This window comes from Neolamprologus brichardi, chromosome 6 (assembly GCF_056152115.1).
Source record: "Neolamprologus brichardi isolate AB-2024 chromosome 6, ASM5615211v1, whole genome shotgun sequence".
NCBI classification, from domain to species: Eukaryota; Metazoa; Chordata; class Actinopteri; order Cichliformes; family Cichlidae; genus Neolamprologus; species Neolamprologus brichardi.
The window spans coordinates 25540582-25560587 of NC_142109.1; the positions used below are offsets into that span (position 1 = coordinate 25540582).

The 20006-nt window shown below is 37.2% G+C and overlaps 3 protein-coding genes across 6 annotated transcripts; 2 read left to right on the forward strand and 1 right to left on the reverse strand.

Moving 5' to 3' along the window:
• The first annotated feature begins 611 nt into the window (after window positions 1–611).
• Window positions 612–11112, forward strand: vps37a (VPS37A subunit of ESCRT-I). The gene is made up of 12 exons (XM_006790813.3): window positions 612–1192; window positions 2519–2593; window positions 3826–3943; window positions 4811–4914; window positions 5114–5327; window positions 6030–6100; window positions 6926–7053; window positions 7143–7201; window positions 7593–7661; window positions 8638–8781; window positions 9327–9415; window positions 9616–11112. Exons 1-11 carry the CDS (start codon window positions 1083–1085, stop codon window positions 9405–9407), a joined length of 1173 nt encoding a protein of 390 aa, XP_006790876.2. The 5' UTR covers window positions 612–1082; the 3' UTR covers window positions 9408–9415; window positions 9616–11112.
• Window positions 11113–12016: 904 nt separating this feature from the next.
• nsmce1 (NSE1 component of SMC5/6 complex) lies at window positions 12017–17727 on the forward strand. Of its 4 annotated transcripts, none has more exons than XM_006790811.3 (9): window positions 12017–12122; window positions 12423–12580; window positions 13353–13472; window positions 14104–14225; window positions 14368–14445; window positions 15037–15183; window positions 15915–16031; window positions 17233–17359; window positions 17596–17727. In XM_006790811.3, the coding sequence occupies exons 2-9, from the start codon at window positions 12469–12471 to the stop codon at window positions 17628–17630; spliced, it is 858 nt and encodes a 285-aa protein (XP_006790874.2). In that variant the 5' UTR covers window positions 12017–12122; window positions 12423–12468; the 3' UTR covers window positions 17631–17727. The 4 variants fall into 4 exon arrangements, with proteins under 4 accessions (XP_006790874.2, XP_035763578.2, XP_035763579.1 ...); XM_035907685.2 differs by having other exon boundaries at window positions 12024–12122; window positions 12436–12580; XM_035907686.2 differs by lacking the exon at window positions 12017–12122 and having other exon boundaries at window positions 12509–12588.
• Window positions 17728–18731: 1004 nt separating this feature from the next.
• Window positions 18732–19727, reverse strand: LOC102780023 (trace amine-associated receptor 13c-like). The gene has a single exon (XM_006790899.2). The coding sequence runs from the start codon at window positions 19725–19727 to the stop codon at window positions 18732–18734; it is 996 nt and encodes a 331-aa protein (XP_006790962.2).
• Window positions 19728–20006: the final 279 nt, after the last annotated feature.

A 20006-nucleotide genomic window follows, 5' to 3' on the forward strand; every position in this document is an offset into this window, starting at 1 on the left:
GTCAGTGCAAAGAATAAAATCTAAACTGTACACCTGACTATGATCAATTGTGAGATAAATTATTGGGACATTTTTCAACCACCTTTGAAAACCTCTTCCAGATATCTGGGAACTCTTCCCTACCACCCAGAGCCTGTGACAATTTTCCCCTGTGCAACGTTATTCCTTCTTAAGCTTCCACTATTAAATCCTTGTGTCTGCCTTCACTTACTACTTCTTCTTGATTTCTTAAGTCATCCTACAGACTACCATCAAATTCTACCTATCTACATTGTCACATTGCAGCTGCCTATTTCTTTCAGATTGGACCTGTTTTCCTTTTTAGCTACAGGTTTCTTGTTAGACTCAGAAATAACTGACAAAAAAGGGAGAAGACCAATGGTGAAATTGCTACTTTCTTCACACTTTAGAAGAATGTGCATCCTAGAAGGTGGATTTTAAAAACAAAAATTTGGAACAATATCTGAATATGTGGGACAAGTGATAAAAATGTAGTGGAGTCCTACATAAAGAGGGACCCGTGCTCACCCTAAAACTTTTTAACACTCACAAAATTATCATTTATGTTACTAAACAAAATCGCATTTTTAACGTGGCTTTGCTGCTTTATTCTTAAATCTCATATAGTTTATTATAAGGTCCAATCCAAAAAAAATATGTTATTCTTATATTTTATTGTGAAAAAAAGGTTGAAAACAGGAAGTTGCGCTCTACGTAGGCGTTTGCGTGACGTAACACGTAAATAAGTTGATCAAGCTGTTATTAGCTAGGTTGTTTTCTTCCTTTAGCCTTAATCTCTCGCATGATATTAATGACTGGGTGACATTTACACACAGCTCTTGGGAGATAAACCGGAACTGACACTTTAACCAACAAATGAGGATATGCCATCCGACTTTGTAACATATACAGAAAGTACACCTTGTGAGGACGAGAAACCGAGAGTCAAACAGCTAACAGCGGTCAGCGCCGCAAATCTCCACACCGTGTATCGCTCATGCTGACTTTCTCTTCCATTTCTTCTTCGTTTTTAGTCGGCCTTTAGATTCGCCAAGTCCGGTCAGTGGTTTCTCCAGAAGAGAATGAACTGGTTTTTCCCAACCTCCAAAGGCTCTGGATCTCTCCCTCCTCTGAACAGCTTACAGCAACAGAGACAGCGGCAGATCGAGTCCCTAAAAGCTGCCCACCCGAGGTAATAACGATCCGTCACCCCAAAACCCGACCCGTGAGATTGTTTTATGGTCACCACGATGTTTCCTGAACATTTTAATGGTGTTAAATAGAAAACACCCTCACTCAGTTTACCAACACACCTGCTGTTTACTTCTCAGAGCTAGCTACTTCTCATAGTTAAGTTAAAAGTACCTCATGCTAGCAACCAACTTTTCGTTTATTATCGACCACATTTATCCCATCTGTTCTCTAAACATTCAAATTATGTAATACTATTTTAGTTAAACCCACTTTTGTGAAGCCCCTTAGTCTGGTTTGTAAGCTAATCTTGCTAGCCTTTTCTCATGGCTAATTAGCGCGTGCTATGTTAGCATTAAATGACAGGGTCTATTTTTAGGGCTCGTGGCTGGACATGTCCTGTGGTCATGTGTTTGCCATGCATGTAGTTTTAAGATGAGCTTGTTACTGAGAAGTGGAGATTAAAGTATTAGCCTTTGTTTATCAACGAATGTTTCCAGCGTAAGCCACTGTTGTGGTTCATTTCTTGAGGAGTCACAGTCTTCTCCCTCCTAATGCGAATTATGCCAAGTGTGTGACAAAGAAAGGGGGTTACACAGTTTCTGAGAAGGAACCAAGCATATCAAATGCAGATCATGTGCTTTTAGATACCGCGGAGCTCTGTTGAATGCTTCTCATATGATGACACTGATGTTACTAGGTGTAAGGTTAAGGTTTTCTACATGCTGCTTTGACATGGTAATTGATTTTTTGGGGGTGCTGACTGTTTAAACCCCTTATATTGACTTCCGGACCAACTTCAACATGAACCTTCTTTGCCCTATTTTTTCAAGTTGTGATTTTATAAACAGTGTAGCATTACAATTATTCCATCATTTCACTGGTGCAGTTTATCTGGTGAAAATGCAGTTATTCAGATAAATAGTGGTATCAGCAGCATTAGAGGCAGTGAAAGGGAAAGTTCATTATTATCAGACACTGACAGACACTTGTGTGTGATTTTAAAACCTAACATGTCAAGTGTATTAATTGCTCTTTTTTGTGAAACAACTCTTTTTTTCCCTACCTTTTCCCCAGCGATCAACTACTAAGTACCATAAATAGATTGCATTTACTTATTCATGAAAACTATGTTCACCTTCTGTGCCATTTAATCCCTCACCAACAGAATTTGTTGGGTGAGGATAAATACTGAATCTATCATTTGCTCTTCAAACTAGCAGAATTTCATAAACCTTGACCTTAGGTGTATAATTCTTCTTTTGCATCTTCTTTTGATTGCATGTTGATAAATCTTCAAATTTCTGGCCCTGTTCCTGTTTTACAGCCTTGCAGAAATCCAGAAGGATGTGGAATACAGAATACCATTCACAGTCAACAATTCAACCATTAGTGTTAACATGTGAGTACATTTATACACCTACCAGGTGGCATCAAAAAGTTCTAATTGTATGTCTGTGAAAACAAAGAGCCTTACCTTAGCTCACATTGGAGATCATTTTCTCATATACATCTGGCTGCTTTTTTTTTTAGATCTCTCACTACTATCATTATATTCTCTTGCATTTCTGCTTGGTTTTTATTTTCAGTAAGTGCATTGAACTTTGCACTGGGAGTCTCACACCATTGGGTAATGATAATAGCATCTCATGTACCGCATTGCCTTCAGGCTTGGAGACTGTGGACTGCAAACTGCTGTATTGTAGCCAGAGCCTGTTATAACCAGCCGTGTTTTTTCAGATGAAATTTGGGTCAGTTTAAAAGAGTGGTCAGAATGGGAATAATAGCAGCCATGCTGGAGGCTGCTTAAACATACCCAGCATTATGACGGTCAACATGGGTTAGGCCAAAAAGGATTTTGGATTTTATGGGCCTCTTTTCTGAAACTTTTTGTCACACTGCATACAGTAATTTCAGATTATCAACAGACAATGGTCTGTGTGCCTCAAAGTCAGTCTGTACTTACACCACTGATTGAAATCTGACTGTAAATTAATACAAAAGAAGGCTAACATTACACGAGAAACAAGATAGAAATATTCAGATTTCCACAAAGAAGATGAGACAAGAAAAACTAGTAAAGCCGGTTGAGAACCCAAATATGTACCATAGGCTCTAGTAACTCACATCAGGTAGTCAAATGTTTGTGAGAGCTCTTAGGAAAAACCTTTGTCACACATTCGCTCTCATTTCTGCTTCTATTTTTGTCACCTATAAAGAAAATATGGGGATATATAATATACGCTTTATAGGTGTGGAGGACTGTCCATTAATGGGTCTGGGTATTTCAGAACTGTATTTGCCATAAACATTTTTGACAGATGCCACTTTGGCATGTAACAGCAGGTAAATACAGGTGTTACTAATCCCAAGAACAAAATTTATGACACAATAAATACCTACATTTTCAGTAATCCTGCTCTTATAAAGTCTGTTTCTTTGTTTATCAGTTAAGTTCTCATTTGCTTCCTGCATAATTGACTTGTGTCCTATTGATAATCAGTAATGTTTATTGATTATCCAGCAATACTACATCATAACTAGATTATATTATCTGGGCTGTAAATTGTTGATAGTTAACATTAAAGGGTTTAACTAAGTTAAACACTTCTCTTTTGTTACCCTTCATTTCAGTTTGCTGCCTCCTCAGTTCCCCCAGGAGAAACCAGTGGTTAGTGTCTTTCCCCCTGTTGGTCATCATTTAGTGGACAGCAATAATGGCACTATGATCAAGAGCCCCCTCATCACTAATGTAAGTAGCTTTTGAGAATTAAAGAGTTGTTTTTTTTTCAGATCTTAAACAAGAATTATAAATTATGGCATCCTGAATCAATACTTATAATGACACAGATAACACTTTTTTTTTGTTTAAAGTGTCATTGCACAAATGCGTGTGTGGTTTTCTTTTTTGTTTCTTTGTTTTTCAATGATCTGTGTGGGGGGAAAAAAGAGAGAGAAACAAAGGGAAGTAAAACGCTGCAAAGTAACAGCATTGCTGTGAAAGCAGCAGGACAAGTTGAAAGATCATTACTCACGGTAGTGTCCAAGATAACTACATTTCTCATCGGACTAAAAGTGAAAGTGAAATAAGTAACTTAAAGTCAGGGGGTTTCCAAGCCTGAACAGTAGGTCTTCTCACCACCAATCAAATGCTCTGTGTCTTCAACCAAGAAGAATAGTTTAATTCTATTATCCAGTTTACTTGGAAATACGTATATGTAATCCAGTGTTCTAAAGCTATAATACATCATCTGCACACACATAAATAAATAGCATACTTTAGAAAGCATCTTGAATGTAACCAAATTTTAAAAAATAATTTAATACATAATTAAATTGATTATGTTACACACTTCAATGCATAATTGTAAACTATGACAGATCCAGATAGAGTGGGGAGAGCTGTCGTCGATGCACAGCTTTCTATCTGGTATCCTTGCTTCATTTGTGCACATAAACCAGGTGTTCATCAGCTGCAAAAACATGTACTTGTTTGCTTTTTTCTGTTTCTTTCATTGGTTCATTGTGAAGTAAATCCACTTATTTTAGGTTCTTCTGTTAATTCATGCTTTCATTTTATCCATGTTACTGTATTTAGTTGTTGTTATATATGTTCTAGTTTGGGATGCACTCAGACCTGGGAAAGGTCATCCAAAGTCTGCTTGACGAGTTCTGGAAAAGTCCTCCCGCCTTGATGTCTAGCGGTCCTTCTGGCTTTCCTTAGTAAGTCTCCTCCTTCTGTCATTGAGAATATAAGACACTTATTTCTCAGTACTTTCTTATGGCATTTCAAGTGTGGTCTTATTTTAAATATTATTTTAAAGTGGTTCTAAAAAGCAGTTTGGTATATTTTTTCCACATTAAAAATCATTTAAACATTGATGTTATGTCTTTTATTCTTTCCTTTTTTTCACTGGAGCAGTATGTACAAATCATCAGGTATAGCACCTTACCCCAATCCGGCTTTTCACTTTGGTTCTCGCCACATGGGACCCAGTCAGACACCACCTTCTGGTCCAGCCCCTGCGCCAATGCCTCACCCAGGGGTCGATAGTGCCCTTGGGCCCCCTCGAGCTCCAGCGCCATATGGAATAATTTCTGACCTGCCACTGCCTGTACCTATTGGAGATTCAGAGGTATGCAATTGATGCACAGTGTATAAAAATGGAATGGTAACAGTCAAGCATATAGCAAGCAAAGCATCACCTTCACCAAACCAGATAAAAGCATTGATCAAAAAGTTGTAGGTTCCTCCACCTATATCCCAGGTTCTGGACTGCTTCCAGCACAAATTCTGTTTAATAAAGATTGCTTTGTAAATGTAAACATTAGCCGGGCTGGAAGCAATCCACGAATGGTTGAGAAAATGTCACTGATGGGGAAATCAGTGACATTTTTAAAGGTAATTTTGTGGAACTCAAGGATGTATTTTACCCCAAACCAGAACTTTTTGTTGAACCTAATCAAGTAGTTTTCAGCACATGAACCTAACCAGAGTTAAACCAAAAGTGAAAAACAAGTGAAAAACAAAACAAATCAGCGATTGAAGAAAAAATCCAAGCTTGGGAAACAAGCCATAGTGACCTGCCAACAAATCTACAACTAACACGCCATACAACTAATGTGGACTTCCTAGGTCGCTCAAATAAAACTTTAATCTCATGCTGGCCAATATTAGTGCCACTAGTGCATGCACATTGCACATTACAGGAAGAAGCAGATGGCATCAGACAAAATTACTCAGAGAACTAGCATTGGACAGTCCGACACAGCTCTAGTGTTCAGACATTAATACACTGAAGATTGTGATGTGAATATATAACTTCTGTTTCTTCTAGACTAGACTAAATGGACACGTGTACAAGATGCCTGAGATTCCTGAGTCTTTTCCTGAACTCTGTGACATGAAGTAAAGTATTCCTTAATGATTTCAAATTAAAATGTTTGCACAGTGTGAAATGTTTGTTCGTGACAAACATTATTTCATACCATTATTGATGTATTCAACATCTTACCCGCTGTTTATTTAAAGTGATAGAAATAATTATAAATAAAGCTGAATTTATAAGTTGCTCACTTAGAAAGAAAGCGATAGTGTCTAATTTTTCATTTTAATGGTGAGAGACAGATTATCAACCCAAAATGCAGAAAAATCTCCAACAAGTATTTGGAAAATCTAGAACTATAAAAATCCTGCTCCAGGGGGGGAGCATGATTATGAGAAAGGTGGTGGATCAACCTGAAACTACATGGGAAGAACTTGTTAGTGATCTGAAGACAGAACACCATGTAAGACTCTTGCCATAAATGACTTAAATCTTTCAGCACCTGCAGGGTCCCCCTGCTCAAGAAGGCACATGTAGAGGCATATCTTAAGTTTGTTAGTGAACATCTAAATGATTCAGAATTGGCAGAAAATGCTAGGGCTCAGCTCAACGAGCCGTGTTTGGAGTATGAAATCTGCTGAGTATAACCCAAAGTGCACCGACCCGACAGTCAAGCAGCAGTTAAAACTTTATACATTGTTTTTTTTTGTTGTTGTTTTTATTCTAAGCGTACACGATGACTTCACTCCACTGAGGGTTTTGGTTAATATTTTGTCTCTATCCATTAAAATGAACCTACAATAAAAGTTACAGGCTTTTCATGTCTTTTATAAGTGGGCACACACATCAAATAATTACTCTCTCACCTATCTGCCCATTTATCCACTTTTTTCTTTATCCACCCCCAGCCTGACACAGTTGTCAGATATGTCTGAAAACGAAGATGTGTTGCTCAAGTTTTTTGTGAGTTTGCCACAACTGAAACAGGTCACATCTGATAAAGAAGAGTTGGTCAACAGTATACTGGACATGGCCAGTAAGTTCCTCCCCTGTTTTCATAGATGGTCTTGCGAGTCATAGGAAAGTGAAGCTCTAATTTAAGTTGGTCTCAATGTGTTTTTGCAGAGAAAAATCTTCAAATGGAGCCACATCTGGAAGGAAAAAGACAAGAGATGCTCTACAAGGTCAGTTCATACGTAATTCCTCTTTGTTTCATAATCAAGTCAAGTCGGTGTATTTATAAGCACATTTTAAAAAACACAGTTTGACCAAAGTGCTGTACTAACTGAAAAATAGAAAAGTAATAAATATATACATCAATATAGAAAAATAGAAGATAAGCCACAAAAGCAAAACAACTCAGTCACCGTAAAAAGCTAGGGATTAAAGAGGTGTGTTCAGACAGGTAAAAAATGTTAGAGAGGTCAGAATTTGAAAAGGCAGGCGGTTTTAGAGTTTAGGCGCAGTAACTGCAAAGGCCCGGTCTCCTCTCTGTGTCATCCACACATGGCTCACATATTCGTTCATGCCATTGTCCTGCTGCTCATTATGTGTTTTTGTCTCTTGTGCTAACAGTATGAACAGCTGACTCAGATGAAGTCAGCTTTTGAAACAAAGATGCAGAGACAGCACGAACTCAGTGAGGTAAATGGCCACACCCGCACACTCTGGTTTTACACGTAATACATGTTTAGTGCAAATACACGCCTTGAAATGAGAGTTTTGACATTTTCATATGTTTATTCCAATAGTGATTTATTATTTTGTTGATTAAAACTGAGCTTGGGTTGTTTAATATACTGTGTAACTTGTGAATTGTATAACTGTGTAATTGTAGTACTCTTTGTTACTTAACCCTCCTGTTATGTTGCAGGTCAGATTGACCCAGAACAGAATAGATGTCACATGTCATCTGCATCACTACAGAAAACAAAACAAAAAAATCCAAATTATAAAAGAAATTTGTAAAATAATCAATGCCAGTGTTTCTGACACTTTTGGATGAGTAAATTTGCCCTGGGTCAAATTAACCCAGGAGCATAATTGGTGTTCCTGGAAACCAACATAACAGGAGGGTTAAGCTAAGCTTGATTGACTGCTTAGTTTCCAGAAAACCAAGCACAAAAAGAAAAAGTAAAATATAACATACAGACTTAATTGGTGACTACATGTCGGTCTGCTACAGTTGTGGTCAGAGGTTTATATACACTCATCAATGACGTGAACGTTGTGGTGATTTTTTGGCTTTTAATGGACTTTTCCAGGGTTTAATGATTGCACAGCATATATCTTTATTCACTTTTAATAGCAAGTATTGGGTGCATAAGTTTGAATTTCTTTTGAATTTTCTTTAATCCACACAGGGTCAAAAGTATACACTAAAGGCTCAAATATATACATACAGTTACTTTCAGCAGGTTATCCTGAAGATTTTACATTGTCTTTTTACTTGACTTGGCCAATATAAGGTCCCTTCACCGGCAGCACTCATTAGATTGAGCAATACTCTAAAGAAGAGCTTATAGATATCAACCCAGACATGTTTGCCTGTAAACACTCTTTGATCATTTTGTATTTCATTTATGTTTTGTCTTTGTTTTTTTATTTTACTCCCTACCAGAGTTGCAGTCTAAGCACTCTACAAGCTCGGTTAAAAGTCGCAGCTCACCAGGCAGAGGAGGAGTCTGAGGAGACGGCTGAAAACTTCCTGGAAGGACGTATTGACATTGACGAATTCCTGAACAGCTTCATGGAAAAAAGAACAGTGAGATGCTAACAACAACAAGAACGACAAAAAACCATTTATACCTAGAATTGGCCAGGAGCCATTTTTATGTTGTTTTTTAATTCATGTTTCATTCATGTTTTGTTATATGAGTCAGAGTTAGCTGGGTTTGATTGAACGATACATAAAAAGAGGACTGGAGTTGGATAAAAAAATCATTTTTTTGAGTTTTGAATGGGATGCAAACAGGGTGTTAAACCTGTAAGGAACTGGAGAGAGGCTGATGACGGTCATGATAATGACAAATCTATCATGCAAAGCCTACCCGCTGTGTTGACCCCTTGTGGCAAGGCAAAGCTGAAAGTAGCTTCTTTTATTTGTCATCATTGAAGTAATTTAAAAATAGAGGTTTTATTGAACCTCCTGACACTTTTTAAAAATGATAGTTTTAATTTGTGCCATATTTACTGCATTTGACTCTATTGTAATTTATTGTAAATTAATGTTAGGTGTGAATGTTATAGGAAGTACTGCACTTAACATTTTAAGGGGAAACTTCAGATGACTTTGGTTTTGTTTTCCAGCTTTGCCACAGCAGAAGAGCCAAAGAAGAGAAGCTGCAACAGTCCATCAACACACATGGCCCGTTTCCTACCAGTCACTAGATCACAAGGTAGAAGAATCACAGCACAGCACACATTACTAAGTCGCATTGCAGTCACATGTCTGTTTAAAGGGTAAAAATGCTGGTTCTCAACTTTTACAATGACTGTAATAACCTTTCCTCTTTTTTTTGGAAAGGAAAAAAAGGAAATTGTATTTTTCATTCTCATTTATTAATTCTGCTTCTCTCACCATTTCTTTGGTCCTCAGATTCAGTGTTTCTCAGCCAACTGCTGCCAAGTAAAAGGAAAAAGTTATTACAGGGGCCGAAAAGCACACTGGGCACTCATCAGTTTGGAGAAACATGAAGATTTTGATTGCAATGCTGGGCTAAAACAAGAAGCCTATGGTGTCCAGATCCAAGCTTAAAAAACAACAAACAACACAACAAAACAAAGCAAAACAGAAAAAAGCAGTTAAAGTTGGATCTTGTGAGAGTAACGTTGAGTCACCACAGGAGGCCAAACCTTGGAGGATGAGTGGCACATGCCTAGATGCTCCAGACACATTACTATGGATTCATCACATTGTGGATACTTTTATTGCACTTTTTTTTCCAGTTTTGACATGGCAGTGATTACAACAAGCTTTGTTTTCTCTTTAGATTTATGTCACGTTGCTCATAAAATCTTGCCTGTTCTTAATCAGGAAGGTTGGAGATGTGAAGAAATTTGGAAGAAAGTACAAGTTGTGTAGTACAGTGCCCCTAATCTTCCATTTTCTTTGCTGTGGGCTAGTTAGTATCACTTAAAAAGTTATTCTGAAATATTGGTGTCTGTACCATACATCTCTGAGATCAGTCCTTGCTTAATCATCCCATTACACTTTACGGAGATGTTGTGCAGCCAATGCACTTTCAGCGATAATTTGTCCAAGACAGCCATGACTGTCAGTGAGTTAAACAAAGAAAAGAAGCAAGGACTCAACAGTTCGGTCAGGAGACATTTAATTGGGCTGTTAAAATTTAAACTATGTGTTTTCAAAGTGGAAAGTGGTTGATTGTTAATCAAGCTGTCAGTTTGAGGAAATCCTAAACACAGCCGGAATATCATTACATAAACATTCATAGTTAAGGTTTCAGATTTTCTATCAGTACTCTGATAATCCCTCAATTCATGTACTGTAAGTTGTAATACATTTGTTTCCAATTCAAAGTTAACGTGAACCAAGCAGACCACATAACATACTGTAAGAGCTGTTTCAGTTGTTAGTTCCTGTATTGTAATTCTGCTTATTGAGGGTCACGTGTTTAAAACCAATGCTAACACGATTAGCATTTGTGGTTCTTGTTTTTAGCACTGAAAGCAAATATTTTTCCGCTCAGAGGGCGGGTTAAACTACATTAACTCAAATCTGAATTCTTCAGTCCCTCTTTTGCTTTTTACATTGATTGATTTAAAAAAAAAAAAACATTCTCGATGTAAACATACTGACCACCACTTTTCCCTTATATGCACAGTTATGATCGCCTGAGAAACTGTTTTCTGACACCTGAAACCTCAAACTTGAAATTTCTGCTGAAAAGCCTCAGAAGATGTGGGATAATGTTGAGGAATATTAGTTTAAATGCTGCAGTAAAACTCAATGACATTGGATACTGTATTTAAATAATGTTAATAATAGGCTATATTGTAATCAAAGACTCGAGACACCTTGTATTATATGTTCTTATTTAATTTGTTAGAGTAATAAAGCATTTAGAATAAATTCTGTGATCACATTCTTTTTAACATACCAGCATTGCCTGAAAGCCAGAGGTTCTCAGGGTATCCTTGGGCTGCATGATGTCAGTAAGGTGTCTGACCATGATGTGGAATTTGTTCAATGAACATACAGAGAAATCCCCAACAATCAAATTATCACTAAGTGAACAGCCTCTTGGTAATACTGGGAAGGAAAAACTTGTTATGAACAGGAAGACACCTTTGGCAGAACCAGGCTCAGGAAGAGGCAGCTATCTGTCGCGACGAGTTGCGGGTGATGGGAGGAAGACGGGACAAAAAAAAACACACTCTGGAAGAGAGCCAAGTAATAATAAATAATGATTAAATCCAGAGTGGTGTGTAAGCTCAGAGAGTGAAGGGTGAGTGAAGAAGAAACACTCAGTGCTCTGTAGGAAGCCCTCAGCAGCCTAAGCCTATGGTGGTGTAACTAAAGAAGGATTCAGGGTAACCTGAGCCAGCCTATACTTTATAAAATTCAATTTACACTAAAGATTATACGGTGTCATTTTTTATGGCATTAACATAAAGCACAACACTGCTACCGTATATATTGTGGTGACGTGCAGTACTGTACACACAAAACATTAAAGCTCAGTACCTATATGCACTTTCACCATTAGAAAATTTGCTTACATTATTATCTGTATGAAACTAGACACAATTTTTTTTTTTAAATTCGTTCTTTTATAAAACATGAATCTTTTTGTTGCTTTGTTTGGTATCACTGGCCTGTGGGTTGCTTTTGCCTGCTGTGGATATCATCTTCATCAGTAAACAGTTTAAGAACAGCACACATCTCTCCACCACAGACTGTTCTCTCTGCAGTTTCCATGGCACCCAAGTGCATACGTCAAAGATGCAATCTCTCTGTCGACATGGCAACCTGGTAACGTTAAAACACGTCGATTAGATTAAAAAATGAATGAAAGAAAAGGGAGAGACTAGGAAAGAGGTGCCAGATAAAAGCTGAAAAACAGGTGCCAGTCAGAGGAGGTAAGCCTGAGCTAAAACACTAATAGTCTGCTGTTATTTTAGCTGTTACTTTATTTAGCAGTAGCTCCTGCTTTTCAATGAATGTGGTTTGTCTCTGTATTAATTATTTTGTGTATCTGGCTTTTCTTATGTGTATGTACCATATACTAAACCTATTCATTAAGAATTTTATGTGGAGCTGCCACTTTTATAATATTTGAAACTTAGAGGTTTTTAACATTTAACATGTTACGTATTGCTATTGTGAAAGTAAAGGGAATAATTTTAGTAATGTTAATTTGGTCATTGATATTGTGACAGCTCTAAAAAACAGGTCTGCAGGCTTGAATGAACAGAGGTGGCAGGGATGGCGTCCCGCAGTAGTTCCTCCACAGCAGCAGGTGGCAGTGATTCACCACAAAAACCTACAAAGACGAAGAGAACCCGGAGGAAAAGACGGAAGGCGCGCGCGGTAGGGGGTGAGTAGGTAAACATGTTTAAATGAAACTGGAAAGAATTACATTTTTTGTTTTTAAACATTAGAGCAACTGCAGAACTGGACAAGCAAATAACCGGGTCCATTAGCAATAACCGTTGATTGACAAAATCTCCATACTGCCGCAGATAGTTCAGTTAAAGTTGGCAAAATGTCTGGCTGTAACGTTACCTAGCGTAACCTTTCTAAAAAGATTCAGTCATAGTTACAATATTTATATAGTTGATCTTAAAAGCTAGCATCAGTAGTTTTAGCGTAAGTTAGCCGTTCGGCAAAGAAGAGGAAACTGTTTCAGAAATGATGTTATTGTTGAGTTTGCAGGAGGGAATAGTTGTAGCATTTTAACTTAAAGAACATGCTAACAGTCCTCAGAGAAAGTGCTTATTTCACTTTTTATACACTTTATCACAGAAATACGAAAGTACCGTGAATTTGGTTTGAATAACAATTTGGCAGAAAGTCGGATCGGCTGCTGGTCTTATTTAGTTTGCTATGTTTTGTTGTTGTTGTTTGTTGTTTGTTTGTTTGTTTGTTTTTATAGATGTCTACATGTGCCTTTTAGATATTTTATAACTTCTTTTTGTGTCAGTGAAATAATAAGTGTCACTTTTTTCATCACATTCTTATTTATTTATCTATTTGTTTATTATTTACGTTTAGCCAGCACAAAAGTGATGTGGGATGATCATCTTTTGTGCCTGATTTACAGATATTTAACTATATATATAAAGACCACCTTTGCTCTGTACCCACAGACATGTCACGACAGATGGGAGAAAGCCATCAAAGGTTTCTTCAGACCATGATGGTCAGTGGAGTAATCGATGAGCAAGCTGCAAAGGCTCTTTATCAGTACTGCTGTGAAACGCACAACAGTAAGTAAATATCTATACATGTGAACAACAATTGAATGAAAATTCAAAATGCACCTCATAGTGTATCTGGAGACTAGTGTAAAGTAGGGCAACAAAAAGTAGTATCACCCCCTTATTAATTATTAATAAATAATTTCTTATTTTCTTACACTAAGAGACTGTTACTATTGATTTACTGTTACACAAAAAAGCAACCTCATTACACTTGAAGGGAGTGTTACAAGACGCCTTGTACCAAAATTAGCTACTAACTCATTTCTGTCTGCAGACCCTGTGCAGATATATAAAATATTAAATAAGTTGTAAAATACAAATTTGGGATAGAAGTACAATAAGATGATGGTATATATGTTCCAATTAAAATCCTTCAGCCCAACCCTCCCCAAAAATATAGACATTATAAAATATTTTTGTGTATATGCACTAGGGCTGTGCCATTTTATATTGTCTATTGTCCATTATATCATCAGAAATATTGTCACAACTTGCTTTTTAATACTGTGATATAATTTTGAGATTATATCACCTACCTTTAATGTGCACATTATGACACCAGAACCACAATGTGTCTTGTTTTGTTTTGTTTTTGTAGGAGACTAACAAACATTGTTGTTCTTGTTTTTTTCTGCAGCACAGTATGCACCTGACAAGCTGGAAGATTTTATTGATACTATCAACTCAAGACTGCAGCCAATGTTCATGCAAATTAGGAAAGGGATGTCTGAAAATAACGGTCAGCAGTACTACGCCTTGGTTAGTGATTTAATGCTTGTATTGGGTCTGCCTTGTCGGGCTGTTGTTTAGTATGTGTCCAAGCTGCAAAGACTTAACATGTTTTAGGATCATATTAAAGGAAATGCATTATTAATTAAAGTTTAACTTTAATCCCATCCAGGTGAACATGGCTGAAACTGACATCACCAGGATGTCGTCAGATTATGCCGACAATGAACTTGAGCTCTTCAGGAAAACAGTAAGTTAAATTCACAGTAAAACAACATGTTATAGATGCCTCCACTATAAATTTTGGTATTTGTCGGGGTGGGGTTTTAAGCCTCTGGTGGTATATGTAAAACCCTGAAACAACATAACTTGTAGGTTGCAGTTCAGTGTAACAGTCTAATCAGTGACATTATCCATAAACAGTGGTCAACATTATTTTTTTGTTCAAAAGATCATGTAGGAAGTCATGAATAGATTACTACACACAGATTTATGTGACTGTGGCTCTTGAGGTAGAACATCAATCATTTAGAAGACTGTGGTTGTGATTCCTGTCCATATGTTAGTTTCCTTGGGCAAGAGTATTGAACCCCAAATTCTGGTGTGTGTTAAATTGACAGTCGTTAACCCTGTAAAGCCCAAACCATGAAAATTCAAAATTTTGGAAAATGGAGTGTTGAGAAAGAAGTTTAAAGAAGTTTTGTATCATATTTGCTACATCAGGAATTCCTAAACATATCATGTTAAAGACACAGAAGAAATGGTATGAATGTGTGTGAATGGGTGAATGTGGCTTGTAGTAAAACTAATGTTGTGATCAACTTGAATTGTGCTCATTCAGTTGGACCTCATCGTGTGCTCTGAGAATGGCAAGGCTTCCTCTACTGATATTCTGAACAGCACAGACTCCATGACCACCAGAAAGATGAAGAAGAGCGAAACGGAGCACCTGTTGAGCCGATTAGTGCACGACAAATGGCTCAGTGAGGTAAAATACACCGTCTCTAGTAGGATTTCACAATTCTGATTATTTATTTCCCACAAACTACTTCCTCTTTTTTGTGAACGGATTATTAAAATGATTTCAGTTCTTCAAATACTTGCCTTCCTATTAACCATATTTAAAATGGGAATGCAGCAGGAGGAGGTCATACAGCTTATTGAGGTCAAATATAATTACTCCATTTATGTTTTCATTCCCATACTGCTTCCTTTATTAATAAGGCATAAAATGTCATTAATTATGGTTTTCAGTTTTAATAAAAAAGTTTTAATAAAAAAAATATTATACAAATAAAATAACGTTTATTTAGACAATCCTTCTCATTTACAGCTTACAGAACAAGATTTCTTTGTTTCAATGATGACAAAAATATAATAATAATAACATTTTGGGTATGTGTTTCAGTATGCTAGTATCATTTTAACTTCAAAATATACATAAACATTAGGTCCTTCTATTTAAAATAAATGTTTTTGTTTGTAGTTGTACAGTTAAAATATTTTGTGCAGAAGCACTCACATTGAGGCTTCTGGCCATACTAACTCTTGTATTTTTGTTAATCAGTGTTCAGTGCAAAACTTCACAATGTAGCAGTAAGTGGAAAAGTGCAATGAAATCAAAGCCTATAATGTCAAATATATACATATAGAACTCACCACTTGTTTTTGTTTTTGTTGTTCTGTAAGTGTGTAATTGCGTGCTATTTGTTACCCTAGAAACGGGGCGAATACACCTTGTCCACCCGGTGTATCATAGAGATGGAGCCTTATATTCGCACAATGTATCAAGACCATGTCAAAGTGTGCCACATCTGTCGTAACATCGCTTTCCAGGTAAATGTTTCCCTTTTTACACTTAGTAATATCACCCTCGTACCCGCTTGAATTTAGCCACTGATGATCACTATAAACTGTAAACATTAGGCTGGTGTGGTTATATTACCTCAACTTTAAAAATATAAATTTTTATTTTTAAAATGAACAATGAAGATGACTAGCATGCATATACAATTTATAATTTATACTACAATTACTACAAATTATTGTTTATATTATATTCATTTGCTGTTGAGAAAATTGATCTTGAGAGAGAATTGAAGTAAATATCATCTGTAATGTTGGCTGCCTACCGTATTGGACACAACTGCTTGATAAAGCATATCTAATCAGCCATCCAAATTGCAGAAACTCATATAAACGTGCTGAAATCCCAAGTGTCAGCTGGAGAAGGACGGGGACTGAGGTCTCTTTAAATGTGGCATTGTTTATTTGAATATTTCAGAAATGGTTTTCACATAAAACATTTTTTAGAGTTTATAGAGAATGCTCAGGGAAAGAAAAAAGCCATCTTGAGAGTGCTAACTAATTGACGTTGTCTTGTTGATGCCAGAGCTCAAAGAATAATGTCAGAATGGTTTGAGCTGATAGAAACAGTAATACAATCACCCAGTAATTATAACCATGTTATAGATATGAGCATCTCTGACTGCACAACATGTAGGATAGGTTGGCCACAGCAGCAGAAAACCAGTGTACTCCAGAACAATGTAAGATTGGAAAAACATTGTCTGGTCTGATGAGTTTCAGATGATAGGAACATAATTTGAGATTAAAAGCATAAAAGCATGGCTCCACCCTGCCTTGTGGGTGGTAGGCACATGACTGATGTAATGGAGTACACTTTAGGCCTCTTAGTGTAATCTGAGCACCACTTAAACACCACAGCCTATTGACTCATGTTGTTGACTGTATTCCTCCTTTAAGTGTTTTAATCGGCTACCCGGGAGCAGTAGAAATAGAGATTAGCATGATGAAGATGCAGCCCACATAAGTGAATCATCTGGGGTCAGTATGGACCAAAATCTTTGAGTAATGTTTTTAATTGAGAAACATTTAAGATAAAGCATAGTCCAACCTGATATGTGTTAAATGTATCCAAAAAAGGACCAGTTACTGTAATGTGTCACCAGCATTATTTGTTTGCTTACAGTATTTGATCTGAATGATTTTTTTTTTGTCTCTCTTGTTTTTTCAGTGCCAAATCTGTGAGAATCCTACATGTGGCATAAAAATACACAACCCATGTGTGGCCAGATACTTCAAAGGCAAATCGGAGCCACGTTGTCCTTCTTGTGATGACTTCTGGCCACATGAAATCCCTGGTATATGTTATTTATTCCCAAATACTGTTTCTGGACACGTTACACCTCCAGTAGTTAGACTCCCAAACTTTGGTGCACATTTGATCGGCTTCAACTGGAACTGTGAATGATAAAAATAGAAATGAGTGCAAAAAAGATGTGTGATTGCCGTTTTATAATTCATTTAAACGTATATTCAAATGGAAGGTGAATAGAACAACATAACAAACTCATGTTCTTTGTTCTTTTTATTACAGAAGTGAAACGTCCTCATTCACAATCCAGGAGATGAAGGCTTCATCTGTAGTCTTTCTTAATGGTTTATTAATATAATATATATGTCTTTATTGTTTTTGCTTTTATACATAAAAAATAAAAGATTGTTTCAATAGTGTAGTATTTGTATTGCATTTTACAAATATCTACCCCCGCCCCTCAAACAAAACAAGTTTCTCATTGTGAACATTTTTTTTCTGTCTAGATATATATTCACATTTTCTGTTCCACTAGAAGATAAGTTAAGAGAATAATGTCATTCTAAGACATAAAAGATTTTTATGAGACAGTAATGGCCGATTTTAACTAACATGTGATGGAGATTTGAAAATTAGTTTTGCTGTGCAACATACACGAGTATCTGATTTGCTGACGATAATGACATAAATACATCTTAAAATGTGTCTCACTGTGTTCACAATAAGAAAGAAAGTTTTCACTGATCAGTGGTTAAGAGGAAATTAAGGTGATGTCTTTCTTTCAAACCTTTATCAACTTTCCTAAACCCCCTTTTTAAGTCTGTAGCATACAAACTGTTAAACAGAAAGATGTAAGAAACAACAATAACCATTGTTACTTTATCTTGTCCCCTACAAATTACATAATGCATTTCAGTAATGATTTTTAATTTAAATGTTTCATCACAATGTCGTGTGTTTTTTAAGTGCTCCTTTTAAATTTTGGAGCAGTGAACAATATGGCAAGAAATATAAAAAATACACAAAGAAATTAAGCAGAAATTTGAAAGTTAAAAAGGGGAAGCTCAATGAATAAAAATAACGTAATAAGGAGCACAGTACTTAAAAATCTAAACAGAATACAAGTCCTGTAGTAAAAAGCCTGAAAGATTTCCTGAATCATTATAATTATTATTGCAATAAGGAGGGTAAATCTTTTTTGCCATTATGCATTGATACATGACTTATATGTTCCAGTTCTGACAGGATACAATACTTGTTAGAGACAGTGGGTCATATGAAATCAGACTTTGGGACAGATGGTCTTTGATTCATTGAATAAGTCTATAATTAAAAAACATCATGCTACTGCCCCATATAATAATCAGCAGTTTCATTCTCTCATACAGACTGATTTGGTTCAGGATAAATTTGCTATTTTAAAGTATATTTGCCTGAGAGGAGCCCTTCTCTAGTATCTTCAGGGAGACAATGAACCAGATAGCTTTTCTAAACCACGGGTAGAAAAAAGCATATATCAGTGGATTCAGACAAGAATTGAAGTACAGCATCCAGGAAACAATAGCCCAAGATGAAGCACTGTTTGAAATGTCCTGCCCTGCAAGAGAGGGATAGTAATACGGACAGAAACTCATCAAAAACACAAATATCACAACGCCAAGAGTCCTGGCTGCCTTTTTCTCTGATTTCTTTGCGGTGATTTTTACTCTACCAGCTGCAGCAGCTGTAATATGAGACCGCATGGCATGAGCCTGAGACACCGCTACAACAAATACTCTCATGTACAGAATGATAATGACTGAGCAAGGGCCGATGAAAGTAAAGACAAGGTCGATGGCTCCAGAGACATAGTTAATCACCACCAAACACTGACCGTGACAGGTGTTATGCCTGTCTGGCTGCCTGAGATGCTCCTTTAAGATCAGCCCGTTGTAGAGGAGCGAACAGGCCCAGCACAGAGTCACAGACAGCTCCGCTCTGCTGTGAGTGATTTTAGTGGGGTACTGCAGAGGATAACAAATAGCTACGTAGCGATCAATTGATATGAGCACCATGTTGCCCACAGAGGCTGAGGTGAGAGTGAAGCCGATAATGTAAGAAAAAGCACACATGAGATCTCCCAGCAGCCAGCAGGTTTCTATAAACCGTATTGTTTCCACCGGCATCACAAGCAGCCCGACCAAGAGGTCTGAGATGGCCAGAGAGAGCAGGAGGACATTGGTGGGCATGTGGAGCTGCCTAAAATGAGAGATGGATATGATAACCAGCACATTCAGAGCTACAGTTAGCACAGAGATGGACAAGAACAGTGTATAGAGGAGGACAGCCTCAGGCTGAGGACGTGTTAAACCCCTGCAAGACAAATTCGCAAGCTCAGGGTAGCAGAGTTCAATTCTGTCCTGGCTGTCCATCATCCAGTATAAAGAAAGGATGACCTGCTGAGTTCAAGCAACCTGCTGACCCTGTGAGACATTGTACAGCTTATTTATCTCTGATGACACTCCCCCCTTACAACTCCCAAGTCAACCTTTTCATCACTGTCTGCTAAGTAGTCCCCTGTCCCCCCCCCCCCCCCCCCCCGATTCTCTCCTACTGTTCTCTCCCCCCTCTCTCTTCTTCCTCCTCGTCTATACTCCTCTCTTGTTTTTTCCACCTTGCTCCTTTCTTCTCTCTCCCCCCTTACATCACCCATT

Bases quoted from the DNA above. Each gene is read 5' to 3' on its own strand.
- LOC102780023 (XM_006790899.2), bottom strand. From the start codon at position 19,727: ATGATGGACAGCCAGGACAGAATTGAACTCTGCTACCCTGAGCTTGCG.
- nsmce1 (XM_006790811.3), top strand. From the start codon at position 12,469: ATGGCGTCCCGCAGTAGTTCCTCCACAGCAGCAGGTGGCAGTGATTCA. The intron at 16,032-17,232 runs GTAAATGTTTCC...TTGTTTTTTCAG, and splicing joins GTCGTAACATCGCTTTCCAG to TGCCAAATCTGTGAGAATCC. The intron at 17,360-17,595 runs GTATATGTTATT...TTTTTATTACAG, and splicing joins CTGGCCACATGAAATCCCTG to AAGTGAAACGTCCTCATTCA.
- vps37a (XM_006790813.3), top strand. From the start codon at position 1,083: ATGAACTGGTTTTTCCCAACCTCCAAAGGCTCTGGATCTCTCCCTCCT. The intron at 5,328-6,029 runs GTATGCAATTGA...TGTTTCTTCTAG, and splicing joins TACCTATTGGAGATTCAGAG to ACTAGACTAAATGGACACGT. The intron at 8,782-9,326 runs GTGAGATGCTAA...TTTGTTTTCCAG, and splicing joins GCTTCATGGAAAAAAGAACA to CTTTGCCACAGCAGAAGAGC.